At 35.1% G+C, this 11,701-nt stretch overlaps 1 protein-coding gene across 1 annotated transcript; it reads left to right on the top strand.

Annotated features, from left to right (window-relative positions):
• Nucleotides 1-7,131: 7,131 nt before the first annotated feature.
• Nucleotides 7,132-10,880, top strand: LOC145031573 (phenylalanyl-tRNA synthetase, putative / phenylalanine-tRNA ligase). Its single transcript, XM_078980155.1, has 18 exons — nt 7,132-7,474; nt 7,702-7,824; nt 7,909-8,001; nt 8,084-8,140; nt 8,226-8,281; nt 8,371-8,463; nt 8,576-8,666; nt 8,785-8,822; nt 8,908-8,946; nt 9,062-9,138; nt 9,212-9,296; nt 9,397-9,493; nt 9,580-9,676; nt 9,785-9,856; nt 10,147-10,213; nt 10,286-10,411; nt 10,533-10,587; nt 10,675-10,880. Exons 1-18 carry the CDS (start codon nt 7,328-7,330, stop codon nt 10,726-10,728), a joined length of 1,467 nt encoding a protein of 488 aa, XP_078836281.1. The 5' UTR covers nt 7,132-7,327; the 3' UTR covers nt 10,729-10,880.
• Nucleotides 10,881-11,701: the final 821 nt, after the last annotated feature.

Below are 11,701 nucleotides of genomic sequence, written 5' to 3'. Positions count from 1 at the left end.
TATGAATTCACCAACTTAATTGTTGTCACTTTTTAAAATCACTTGTATTCCCAGGAAACCAGTAAACAGGTAACCACAAGAGTTTTTGGTGGATGGGACGTTGTCACGTCACGTTATTTACTTTTGTCATATGCATTGGATATCATGTAAACAATGTTTTGAGCACAATGTAAACTTATTAAATATTCAATACAATGGTTGTAATGCTTTGATCGCCACTATTCAATTGTTATAATATTGTACAATGACGTCATCTGCTCTTGGATGTTTCCGCCGTTCTGGTTCGGGGCGTGACAATGTTTTTCATAGAGTTGGTACTTTAAATAATATTCAACTAAAAGGTAAGATATTTGGATGTCTGGTATGAAAAATATAGTCAACATATAGTACCTTCTGGATGTTGCTGCAGCCCGTAAACATAAAAAATGGTTTAACTAGGATGCATTTTGGTCAACAACACTGCAATATAGATATACAAAAAGATTAATCAATAAAAACCAAAATATTTTGGCACTTGGGAACAAAAATAAGAATAAAAGCTATAATATTATGCAAAAACATTTGAAATGTATCGGTTGTGTTGAGAAGCTTTGTCAAAATGGACAATCAAATGTAAGACCATTACTTCTTGGTTTCCAACATTCACAACCTCCAAAAACAATAAGAATATTTAATATTACCAATTTAATAGATGTTTACTTTCCCAAATTTTGAATGGTTTAAAGTTATAACCATTTATTGCATCCATTTTTGAAGATGATAAATGAAGAAACTAACATAATAATGGAATAAGTTCCGTTCTTGTCAATTTTTCATATCATTTAACACTTCTTGATCTAGAAAATGTATAGATCTACAGTTTTCGATTGGAATTGATATGTTGTTGGCAATATTTACTATAATGAAACTTTATTGTTAACAGATGCATACATGGAAATCGGCGTTATCAAGTGGAAACCGAAATAAGGGTCTTTGAATAACACTTCTAGTAGAAAGAACAGTCTTCCAATTAGGAATCCTCATTTGGAAGTTGAAGATACAATTTCCAACAGTTTAACGTTTAGTGAGAAATGTAACTATGACTTGAAAAATAAAGGAAATTTAATCTTGTTGCACCAAAATTCATTTTTTACATCAAAATTGAACCTTGTTTTCCACTAATATATTTTTATCAATATATATATATATATATATGTGTGTGTGTGTGTGTATATATATGGTTTTGTTTCGTGCTCTGTTGTTTAGAAAGATAAAGACATTAGAATTATAGAATGGCACGACTCATGGGTTGTTTGGTTAGTGTTGAGAGAGATATTTATTGAGTTCTTGCAAGTCAGTGGGTTGATGGTTGTGTATCTTTAGTCCCCTGTGGTGCTAGTCGGGATTCTCCAGGTCAATGATGGAATGACGGCAAGATCCGTATAGTGCCATGAGCCTATCGTTTTATTGGTTAGAATGTGTCTCAATGTATCGTGAACCAGCAATTGTATGGTTCATATGGGTGGGACTCGGTAGTAATTTGATTGAGACTCTTAGGCCTCAGATTGTTAGTCTTATTGGCATGATTCGAGTGTTAGTGCATTGATTGGGAGTCGGGTGATTCAGTAATCAACCTGTTGGATCATGGGGATCGTAAAAGTTGTTGGGGGTATAAATTGTACATCAAAATTCTCTTTTTGAATGTTTGCATTGTGAACCATGTTTTCTTGTGGGTCGTCTATTTGGAACTTGATTACAATGTTGGGTATCAGTTCTGAAATCTCGAGTCATAGAGTTCATTGTAAATATCTCAAGGGTCTTGTCAGGTGGATGTACACCTTAGTTGATGAGGGATTTGGATGCAACGTGAGAAGTCTTGGATTGACCATCCTTATGCTCGTGGTTTCAACAAGTGATGACTTGTTAGGAAGTTGATTGTGTATTTAAGGTTGTTTGTCACAATCTCTGGATTTGGATTATGTGAAATTCACGATCGGTATATTTTGAGTATTCATTTTGCATGATTGAGTGGTGTTTCTAGTCAGGGAGTCGAATGTGTATTTAAGGTTGTTGGGCACAATCTACGAATTTTGATTGGGTATTTAAGGTTGTTGGGCACAATCTTTGGATTTAGATTAGGTGAAATTCACGATCGGTATATTTTGAGTATTCATTTTGCATGGTTGAGTGGTGTTTCTAGTCAGGGAGTCAAGTGTGTATTTAAGGTTGTTGGGCACAATCTCCAGATTTGGATTGGGTGAAATTCACGATCGGTATATTTTAAGTATTCATTTTGCATGGTTGAGTGGTGTTTCTAGTCAGGGATTAGGGGCGGGTACGATACATGAATGATTAACAGTCTTAAGGAATAATTTATGGGGTTTAAATTGATGGGTTCCAGTTTTCGAAAAGTTTCATGCTTTGAGTGGTTGTCACTTTGATTTAAGGTCTTCCAGTTAGGAAAAGGAAGGTGGTTGTTTCAGTTCTCAAGCAAAGCAGTTGGGTTTCTTTCATTGGCCAATGGCAGAGTGTTAAGGTTCATTCTTTCAAAGGGATAAATGATTTTTGCTAAGATGGGGTTTGGATGGCAGGGTTGGGAGGCGGTTGTCAGTATAGGATGAATCTTCAGTCTTAAATGGAATTCAGGAAGTTAGGGCATGATCGACTAAGGTGGCAAAGGAAGTAGTAAAGAATGATTTTGAGGATGAAATATAATTTAAGTGTGTGTGTGTGGGGGGGGGGGAGTTGTAACATCATGTTTTGGGATGTTTCTTAATTCAGGGTTTGTGGATCGTAATTCGACCATGTAAGGCATTGGGTTTAAAGGGAATGATGTTTAGACTCTATTGGATGTTGATGATGTTGGATAAGTAATTTAAACCTTGGATTGTTTGTTGGAAGCTGATGGGTAAATGAGAAACGTAATATTTCGGCCTTCTTGCATAAACTAAGGATTTTAGTTCGAGATGTTTTTCGTCATAAGTAACTAGATAGAGCGATGGGGCTCGTCGATACCTTTTCGTGGATATAAATATTATCGAAAACGGAGTTGAAATGAAGAAGTTATGGCTGTTTGAAGTTAGGTAAAGGGAGTTTGGTAGCACGCATGGTGTACACAAGGTAGTACGCATGACATACATGCTGAGGGTGGGACACATTTTTAGCGGAGTACACATGACGTACCCAAAGTTACGCATGGCATAATTTTGTAGTGTAAAAACCCTAATCTTGGGGTTTTGAGCCATATTTAAGGTCTCTAACCCCTTGGGGTCATTCCTATTATGAGCCTCTACCCTCTTGAGCCTCTAGCTCGAAACCGTAGCCTCCTCTCGCTTATTTTGAGTCGTATCATAATTTATGAACTTATTTCTCCATTATAAGGTGGAATCTTGAATAACAATGTGGTGGCAAAGTGTATGGAAGAAGTATTCAATCATCAATCCAACAAGATCACATTATTTATGGACTATTATGAGTAAAGAGCTTTAAACTTGCTCATTAGTGTAACACCGTAAATTTTCAAAATAATTTTCGCATTTTATAAAAACATAATTCATTTATTATTCATAAAAAACATCATTGTTTGAACTCATTTCAAAACATATACAAATCCCAAGATCTCATAGCATAAAAATCTCGTGTGTGTACTGATCAAGCCGGCGCCTTCCCGCGAACATCACTGATACCTGAAACACATAACACGACAACTGTAAGCATAAATGCTTAGTGAGTTCCCCAATATACTACTTACGTACATACGCCTTTCCAGGCCTTGACCTTCCGGTCCATGTGTCTCAGGGGACTTCCGTCCCGACTAGGTAGACCTTCCGGTCCTACCTGCGTCAACCTTACAGTCCACATCACAACGCCTTACGGACCATAACATATACTCCTTCCGGCCCATAACATAATGCCTTCCGGCCCATATCAAACATATCATACATAGCACATATAAACGATTAACTTATCATATACAATGCATATAACTCATAACATATCCGACCATCCGGTCACACAATAAAAACCCTTCTGGGTACAGTATAGTGAGAAAACTCACCTGGCACTAAGAATCAACCTCCAATCATGCTGCTTGCCAAACACCGACTTCTAACTCTGTGTCAAATCCGACAATTAACCTAATCAGGAACTAAGTCCAATTTCTCAATCACCAGATCTAAAGATAGACCAACTACTAGTCCATTACAGTCCTAACCCATTGGGCCCACCAAGGCCCAATAATAATTGAGTTTTCCCCAAGGCCCAACCTCATCCTACAAGACCAGCCCAACATGAGGCCCAAGACATCAATTAAATTCTCAGATCACAGGCTCCACTAAGCAGGCCCAAGGATTCCGGCCCATCACTTGAAGCCCAAAAGATCACCTAGTCCAAAAGCCCACAGAGGGGTTACGCGGGGCGTACCTCTCTTGGTACGCTCAACGTACTCAAACATACACAAATCTGATTGGGGACCTCAGCCTAGTACGCGGGGCGTACTAGGATTACGCTGGGCGTACTCTCAGTTTTGCTTAAACACGTTTCTAGGTCTTAACCCGTTAAGACCTTGACTTATCTCTTGGATCTGGACTTTCTAACATCTCTTACTCCATAAAGTCATCGAATTTAAGCCTTTGCATGGCTGGTGAGGTCACAACACATAAAAACTCTTACTTTCATAACCCAAAATGCTCACAACATCATGCATGGGTAGATTCACACGATCAAGATCTCATTTATATGGTTCTTCACCATTAGATACACTTAAAAGGATGGCTATTAAGCTTTGGAGTGAATCAACTCATAAAGTCTCAAGCCTGGGACCAAAAAAAACCTAAAATAGGCCCTAAAATGCACAAAACAGAAAGAAAGGGAAAGTTTGGAGGTTTATACCTTTAAATGGTGCTCAAGCCCCAAGGAAGCTCAGATCCACAACTTGTTCTTCGACTTCACACCCTTTCATGCTTCTTCTTGACCCTCCAAAGTCCACAAGAACACAACAAGCTCATTCATGGCCACCACAAACTTCAAGGACGGATATTAGGGTTTGAGAGGGTCTAACCACTGAGGAAGGTGGCCAAAAATGAGACCATCTCTTTCTTTATATAGGGACACTTCATTCAATTAGGGTTTTCCTCTGTGCCTAGTACGCCCAACGTACTAGGTGGCTCACCTTAAGAAAAATGTGCGTATGCACGCTAAGCGTACGCATTGTGTACGCCCAACGTACTTGGTTGCCAACTTCCTGAATTTAAGGGCTTAACTTGTCAACCCTCCAAACTTTCATAGCTTCCAAGATAAAACTTTGCTTCCACCATCCTCCTACATATCGAAAAGTAATGAGATCCCTTATCTTTCACGCAACTCGCCTCAAACTGAAACCTTCTCGCGCCCGACTCGTGACCCACCAACACGAATCACGAACAATCTGAAACAGGATGTTACAATTAGTTTCATAGACCTTGTAAATTTTCATATTTGTAACTTTTTGGTCACTTTAGTGCATAAAGTTTAGATCTTGAAAGTTCGTGTGTTATGGATAAAGTTGGAAACTTTATCCATCTAAACATTATATTGATTAAGATCTGAAGGTTAGAGACTTGTACTTGATGGATTAAGTTAAGAAAGATGCATTTTTGGTCTCTTTTGAGACTTAAAAGCTAGATCCTGTTTCTTTGGACCATCCAAATCGATAAAGTTGGAAACTTTATTAATTATGAAGCTATTAAGAACAAGATATGATGTTATAAGTTTTGGTCTTTATGGTTTAAGCTCTTATTGAAGAAAAGTTTTTCAGACTGAAGGCCACGACATGGCCTTAGGTTGTCACAGTGTGGCGATTGAGGATTTATCATTTGTTTTGTCGTTTGTGTGTCACGGTATGACAATTGACTTTTGCATGTTGACTTTTTGACCAGTTTGACTTTTGGTCAAACTTGGTAGAATTGAATATTTTGCAAAGGTTTGGTCTCGACTTGGTTTTAGGAAGCTTGGGCTGGCTGTGCTGTTACGTATCCTGGTATATAGGATGTTACTATGCTGTAGTGATATATTAGATCTGCATGATTATGTGTTTGTTGGTTTTATGTTTATTTGTTACATATGTCGACATAGTGCGATTGGGTTGAGACAATACTGCTTTGTGAGGAGGTCAACAAACCCGGGAGTAATCCAGACATGAGTTGTGGGCTCAGGGGTAATCCATCCGATAACCTGGACCCGAGGGTATTCCAGTCCGATGACTGATTGGGCCAAGGGTAATCCAGCCTGATGGTTGTGGACCCGCGAGTATTCCAGTTTGATGATTGACTGGACCCAACATGCATGATTGTATGTGTTATATGTTTGTGTGATGGTACGTTGGGAGAAACTCACTAAGCTTAGACTTACAATTTAAGTGTTATGTTTCAGGTGCTACTAATGATCGTGATAATGCGAATACTTGATCATACACATCCTTCGAATTTCATGAGATTTGATTTTGAGATACTCTGATTTGTGATTTTGACACTTTGGAAACCATGTTTTGTAAACATTTATGGTTTTTGATCGGTTTTGAAAAATGAAAAATTTATCTTGATTTTTGGGATGTTACAGAAGGTTTCAACAACACCTCTCACCAATCTATACAAACTCTCTTGCAGTTCTCTCAGACATTCTCATATAATCGTCAATCGAATCAGACAACTCCCCCATAATCATAAGCTTAATTGTTGCATCGTTGCATGAGTGGAACAGATAAAACATATCCATTTTTTTTGGAAGTATTGAAAGTTTATGAAATATAAAGAAAGGAAAAAATGAGGTGAATGAATTTGGTATATATCGTTTACATTTATAGGTAAAAGATTTATTATTATTATTATGTTTTATAATATGACTGTTTGAACGATCAAAAGTTTGAAAGTTGCAGCTCGTTATAACCGTCACGAAGCATCATAACGACATTGAGGTGTAGAGTCATAAACAATAATGGGCCCGTAACGTGGCCACACCGGATAGTCTTAGAAATGGCTTGTCAATATGGGCCAGCATATCTTTTAATTGTTTTTGTTTACCAATAATACTTGGGCCAATGTTTTTTTTATTAGACTAAAGCCCAGGCTCTGCGGTAGCGTTTGGTAATTGGCATCAGTTCTTCAAGTCGATCCAATTTCCAAGCAGTATTTTGGGTTTTTGAAGAAAACTAGAAGAAAAGCAAGACAAAACCCTTTCTACCTGTCCCTGTGCTCGACAAGCATCACGCCTCCGCCGTGCACGGTGTCTCCCGTCGACGACCTACAACATTTGCAAAGAGCGGGGCTCTACTCTATCCGACAGAAGTTACCTATTGTCATATACAGGCAAATTGATGGCGGAAGAAGCAGTACTGGGGTTTCTGGAAAAGAACGAACAGATAATAGACTCAGGCGTGTTCGCTGAGGAACAAGGAATCAGTCATGACGAGATTGTCAACGTCATTAAGAGTCTCAATGGTTTTCGATTCGTGGAAGCTCAGGTCTGTTTCTTATCCCTTTTCTCATAGAGAAATGCAGGTTACAATATAACTCGATTAGCTAATTCTGTATATCTAACTGACTAAGTGCCTACATTATAATTGCATCGAAGTATAGTCTAATATGAAAATTAGATTTAACCAATACGTTTGGGATAATCCAATAGATGTGATGAATGGTCATATTTGTATCTCCCCATATATAAACTAGAACATGATTTTGCTTATAGGATATCAAGAAGGAGAGATGGCAACTTACCGATGAAGGAAAAACTTATGCTGCTAATGGATCTCCAGAATTCCAACTTTTCATGGCAATTCCACCTGAGGGTATCTCAATAGTAGAACTTAAGGTTACATGAAGTTAATCTGTTTTCCTTCTATGTCGTTTTTGAATGTTGGAAGATATACTAAATGAATTTCTTTTTCATATGCAGAAGAAGTTGGGAGACGCAGTTTTTGCAATAGGTAGCAGGCAAGCAAATAGAAATAAATGGCTTGAAATGGGAAAGTCACAAGTCTCTAGAAAGGTAAATATAATCTCACATAAATTTGCTTGTTCTTGATGTAATAGAAACCAATTCTTCATTACTTTTGATTTTGATGATGTAGGTTGAACATGTTGATGATAATGTGAAGGCTATGCTTGTAAAGATAAAGGATGGAGAGGTACATATTACATAGCTTTATCATAGACATTTTTTTTTCTTGTGAAATTATAGTTCAATATTTAAAATTCTTATAATTTATTCAGACTCTCAACAAAGAGGATATTACTGCTCTGAAGGGAAGAAAACTAATTTCTCCACAGTAATATTTCTTTATGACATCCTCTTTACAATTTATATCTCTTTAATTTTACATCAATTTAAATTTGAATGTCTATATGCTTTTTACAGGATATGGAAAGGCTACTCAGTCAAAAAAGGTCCAAATTATGCCCCCAAAAGAAGGAAACCTGCCACCGATTTAACCCGAGAAAATCTGCAAAAGTATCCAAGAATAACAAATTCTATTACTGAATCTCATTTATAGTAAGAAGAATATAAAAAGAAAACAAACTTTATAAATATTGACACACATATTTATTTTTTTGTTTACAAGGGGTGATTGGAAGGAAATGCAGTTTAAAGAATATAATTTCAGTGCAAAAGGTTTGCCAGTTGAAGGTGGTTGTCTCCATCCACTGCTCAAGGCAAGAAAATAATAATTTCTCATATTCTATTTTCTATTTATTAATAATTTAATTTTCATTTTGTATAATTTTTTTCACCAAAAGTAGATTGCTATATCTCACATTTAAGTCATTACAGGTTCGGCAACAAATGCAGATGATTTTCCTTCAAATGGGGTAATATAGTCTATTATCAACTATAAGTTTTTTTTATAGTGTGTATAAATTATTAAATTATAATACATTTTTTGTTTGATTACAGATTTGAGGAAATGCCAACAAACAATTTTGTTGAAAGCAGGTAGCTTTAATATTCTTCATTTCTAATGATTCTTGTATAATAATTGTTGTCACTTATAATTTATAATCACAATTCTGTTTCTTTTTTCTTTTTTTTTTTTCTGTAAAAATTACAGTTTCTGGAATTTTGATGCACTTTTCCAACCTCAACAACACCCTGCACGTGATTCACACGACACTTTCTTTTTACGAGGTAAATTCAAACTATTATTTTTTTGTTTTTTATTTTTAAAACTCTAATGCTGACATGGCAATCACGTATGTAGAACCTTCTACCACAAAGACTCTTCCGGAAGATTATGTTGAGAGGGTGAAGCAGATTCATGAGTCTGGAGGTCATGGATCAAGAGGGTATTCCATCTTATAAAATATATTATTATTATTATTATTATTACTATTATTATTAGTAATATTTGTATCTAATAAATATAGTGACATTTTTGTTTTGTAGATATGGATATGATTGGAAAAGGGAAGAAGCAAATAAAAACTTATTAAGAACTCACACAACTGCAGTCTCATCAAGGATGTTGTATGCACTTGCACAGGTTTTATTTCAACATCATTTTTATATATTTTTTATTTTGTGAAGTTTCTTTGTGTATAAATTTATCAAGTGTTGTATATTTTTCAGAAACCTTTTGAGGCAAAAAAGTACTATTCTGTTGATCGGGTTTTCAGAAATGAAGCTGTTGACAGGACACATCTTGCAGAGTTTCATCAAATAGAAGGTACATTTGTTTCTCATTTATGAATAAATATCATTTTTTTTTAATTTATTGTAGGTATAAGTATTAAATTATGAATATTATTAACATTGGTTTTATTTCTGGTTTTAGGGCTAATTTGTGATAGAGGGCTTACTCTTGGGGATTTGCAGGGTGTGCTGTATGACTTTTTCTCCCGTTTGGGTAACACATCTTGTTTTGGTTATTATTATGATTATATTACAATTTAACTTTTAGTGTCAAAAATATTAATTTTAATATAACGTATTAGGGGTTTAATCGAGTTTTATTATGTTTAGTTTTCTTTTTTTGTGAAATAAAGTTGGCTCATTCCATTCCTGCATGCCAAACAAAAACATAGTAAAACTTCATGAAGTTATTATGAAATAAATTTTTGGTTAATTTGAATTTTTTTTTTGTAATTTAATTAAAATAATACAAAAAAAAAAACTAAACATATTTTATCGATACAGGAATGTCCAAGTTGCGTTTCAAACCTGCCTACAATCCATACACTGAACCCAGCATGGAAATATTTGGGTAAGAAATAATCATAATTTCAATTGATAACTTGAATAATTATTTTTTTATATGAACAATCTATTGTTGTAGTTATCATGAAGGATTCAAGAAATGGGTTGAAATTGGAAATTCTGGGATGTTTAGACCTGAAATGTTGCTTCCTATGGGATTTCCTGAGGATGTTAGAGTTATTGCTTGGGGTCTTTCTTTAGAAAGGTATATGTGAATATATACTGTTTTTTTTTTTTTTTTTTTTTTTCTTTAAAAAAACATGATTTTTCAAAGTTTTATGCATGGTTGATCTTTATAAACAATTATATATAAATCCATTTCACAGGCCAACTATGATACTTTATGGAATTGATAACATTAGAGATCTCTTTGGGCACAAGGTATGTGTAAATTCTTTATAAATCATTAAAAAAATAAATTTCTACAGATTTAAAAGCTTGTTCTGGTTTCATTTGTGTTATTTACAGGTGGACCTTGGTCTGATTAAGAGCAACCCTATATGCCGGATTGGTCTGAATTGAGAGTTCTATATACTAATTTATGTACACGATACCCATGTTTATGATTGTTTTGGTTGTTTGCTTGTTGCTTTGATTTTGTTGAAGACGTTGAATGGTCAAATTTACTATACTAGTTTTTTTTAGTCTTTATTATGAAATTGGTTTTTTTTTTTTTTTGTAATCCCAACTTATTTATTTCAGTTGTTTCATTTGACTTTATGCTACAGCAACCAAACACTCTTTGTGTAAGGTGGTGGTGTTTCTTTTTGACTAAATTGAATTAGTGAGGACACACTAGGTCAGAAATGATTATTACAACTTGAATAGACAAATGTATCCGAAGATTATATTTTACATCATCGGTTCTCAAAAAATAGAGGGTGGCAAGGGCTACCTGGGAACAAGATTGCAATGTGAAACAAGTCGGGACATGCATATGATATTATATTACATGAGAGGATTTGGAAGATTTAGGTTCCAAGGAGATTTTTTCATGGCTGTTCACTATATGCATTGGCTTGCTTTAATTTGGAGTCCCCCAATGAAAGAAAAAGGGTTGCAAATATATACAGTGATGATGGAACACCTTCAGTGCAATTTCTGCAAGATACTAATAATGAATAAGTGAAAGTATGTATTGGGGAGCATGTACTGCATCCAAACGAAAGTTTCAATCACTTGATCTTTATGATCTCATGTAAAGGAAAGTAAATGACAAAGTTACCCACCGTATAAAGGCATAATGACCTGTGGACGAAGATCACAAGAGGATTATATGACTAAAGTGGTCTTTTGAAATTAGACTTTTCGTTATACCCGTAACTAATAGTATCATTTCATCACCACACTCCTACCACTAATCATGTGATAACCACCATTTAATTCAAAAATATATAAAAAACATATATTTTTTTAATACTAGTTTTTCATTAAATTAAAATACTACATTTCATTAAAAAAATTACATTAATTAAAATAAAATAATAAAATAACA

The sequence above is a fragment of the Lactuca saligna genome, chromosome 2, assembly GCF_052625555.1.
Source record: "Lactuca saligna cultivar CGN05327 chromosome 2, ASM5262555v1, whole genome shotgun sequence".
NCBI classification, from domain to species: Eukaryota; Viridiplantae; Streptophyta; class Magnoliopsida; order Asterales; family Asteraceae; genus Lactuca; species Lactuca saligna.
The sequence above is the reverse complement of the archived record's forward strand: the minus strand, read 5'-3'. Positions and strand labels throughout refer to the sequence as shown.